Source organism: Nerophis lumbriciformis, linkage group LG18, assembly GCF_033978685.3.
Source record: "Nerophis lumbriciformis linkage group LG18, RoL_Nlum_v2.1, whole genome shotgun sequence".
Taxonomy (NCBI): domain Eukaryota; kingdom Metazoa; phylum Chordata; class Actinopteri; order Syngnathiformes; family Syngnathidae; genus Nerophis; species Nerophis lumbriciformis.
In genome coordinates this window covers 34890001-34892500 of record NC_084565.2, presented here as the reverse complement: position 1 = coordinate 34892500, position 2500 = coordinate 34890001, and the positions used below count along the sequence as shown (strand labels likewise).

At 45.6% G+C, this 2500-nt stretch overlaps 1 protein-coding gene across 3 annotated transcripts in view; it reads left to right on the top strand.

The window, feature by feature from the left end:
• Window positions 1–888: 888 nt before the first annotated feature.
• Window positions 889–2500, top strand: part of LOC133617873 (uncharacterized) — a 29463-nt gene continuing 27851 nt past the window's right edge. For all 3 annotated transcript variants that reach the window (XR_012050955.1, XM_072915100.1, XM_061978199.2), the window contains exons 1-2: window positions 889–1158; window positions 1606–2500. The exon at window positions 1606–2500 is cut by the window's right edge and continues 121 nt beyond it. Coding sequence is in view for 2 of the 3 variants with exons in the window: in XM_072915100.1 (XP_072771201.1) it covers window positions 1615–2500 (886 nt within the window). In the remaining variant the exon portion in view is untranslated. The remainder of the gene's footprint in view (window positions 1159–1605) is intronic.

The following is a 2500-nucleotide window of genomic DNA, read 5'->3' as shown; positions in this document are numbered from 1 at the left end:
GATTTCATCATCTACGGTCCGTAATATCATTAAAAAGGTTCAGAGAATCTGAAAAAAAAAAATCACTGCATACCTCGGGCGGTACTGCATCAAAGAGCGACATCAGTGTGTAAAGGATATCACCACATGGGCTCAGGAACACTTCAGAAAACCACTGTCAGTACCTACAGTTGGTCGCTACATCTGTAAGTGCAAGGTAAAACTCTTACTATGCAAAGCGAAAGCCATTTATCAACAACACCCAGAAACGCCGCCGGCTTCGCTCATCTAAGATGGACTGATGCAAAGCATTGTTTGTTTTTATTTATGAACAGAGACAGTACTGCTTAAAATAATAAAAATGCATCAAAACCTATAAAGAATTTTGAAAGTATGTTTTTTTACAGGACTTTTCCCGAGAGGCCCATTCCGAGTGTATACTGTACGTTTCCCTGAGGTGAGCGTTGGAATATTGAGTCAGATTTCAGTCAAAATGTCCAAATTTGGTCCACAAAGTCGGTGTGACGAATGGGAAAGTGCTAAAGTGCGCGTGTGTGTGTGTGAGACAGCTGTGTGTTATATTACAACATGTCTGCTTATACAGTGTCTTATTCTGTCCAACCATGCTGGAATGTTGCCCAACCTCTTCTATTATTATTTTTTTTAATGTTAGATATATTTGAAGTTACAAACAAAAAAAATAAGAAAATAAAATAATCTGGTTTTTTTTTTGTTTTTGTTTTTTTGTACATCACATGAGTATTTTTGTGTGTTTATTTAATTAAAAAACACAGACTTGCGGGGCAGTGGCCAGGTTTCATGACAGTGACTCACAGGCCTGAACACCAGTCGGGCCACATTCCTCAAGGATGAAGAAGAAAAAAAAAACTTCTTTTGAGACTCTTGTCATACACCCGACCTGGGACCGACTCGTTTGACGGGACGGGACTGTTTTCAAGACTCCTACTTGTTCTCATTCCTCCACCGGAAGCAAGTGTGCATGGGACTACTCTGACCGACTGTCCTCGTTGGATTTCGTGCAAAAGAAAACTGTTTTTTGGTTTTTTTTGTTTTGTTTTTGGGTCCGGTTGATTGGCTGACATGTTTGGTGGTGCCTAAGATGAAACGCTGACTTGTTGGACTGTGTGCGTACTTTCCGAGGGCGTCGAAACACATCTGGTATGTAGCTTCCCTTGCAGGATAGAACTGGACTGGAATAAAAATAATTTCACAGTTGTATAACCATTAAATAAATCCTCAATGACTTATAGACAATTTGTTGCGAGGTTTTAGCAACTCGTTGAGTTTACTACCGTGTTTTTTAACCAATTTTGCTCAAACTTTACACTAATGTGCTTGGCAGTATCCGAAAGGTTTGTGTAAAATTTCTTGGTGATTCGGTAAAACACGCTGAAGTTAGAGCGGTTCTTTTGCGGTTCAAAATTTCAAGTCAATCTGAAAAATCAGCTTAGTTGTCAGAAAAATAATAGCTCAAGGACTATTGTAGAGAGGCATATTTTGACCAATTTTCAGCGTGCGGTTCAAAAGTAGAAGACGGTTAAGGGAAGGCCGGGACTCCTAATTGATCCGGAATTCTCAGTGCTGAACTGGTGTTCTTGCCGACAGGAAGAGACGATGGACTTCAAGACGCTGAGGGCAAAGTTCCAGGCTGAAAACGTCCGCCTGAGGCAGAGGCCTTGGGAAAACCCCACCCTCTCGGAGAAACCCAAAGCGGTTCCTCCTCCGGGGAGCCACACGCATTACCTCCCGGCAGGAGCTCGCCCGTCCCTGCTCACTTCCATTAACCAGACCGTGAACGGGAGGAGCGCCTTGGGCCCCAAGGTGGTCTTCAAAAATGAGAAGAAGCCTCTCATTAAGACGGACACAAATAGGAGTGACGGGAAGCTATACGGCGGTATGGACAAACTGATGAAGGGAAGCAGGGAGTTTGAGGAAAGGAGAGATAAGAAGCTCCCTGGGGTGACAACTACAGAGCTGGTGTCTGCACCAGCGGCCCCTAAAGCGCACACCTCCAAGAAGAAGGGTTTTTTTGGCTTCAAAAGGTCAGCAAAGTCTGTTGACATTCCAGCTGATTCCGTCTTGGACTCCCCTAGTCTGGACATCTCTGGACCAGCCCTACTCATTCCTACTCCTCCCGAGTTTGAAGACTCGGAGTCTGACAGCTCGCCGTCAGAAACACCGAACATGTCCTCCCTATCTGACCATGAAGTGGACTCAAACCTCGTCCCTCCTGGCTTCAGCCCTCCCCCCGCCTTCATTCCAGATATTCCGCATCTGAACCTCCCTCAAACCCTGAGAGTCCAACACCCGCCAACCTCTACCCCGCCCATTTCCATACTTGACAATCAAGGCGACCTGAGTACAGCGCAGATCACTCCAACCATTTACCAGGCCGCCTTCAGACCCCCACCTGGGGTCTCGTCACCGCCACCTGTTAGCGTAGAGGCGCTGCTTAACCAGCCGACTAAAACCCGCGTGTCCGCCCCCTCACCAATACAAG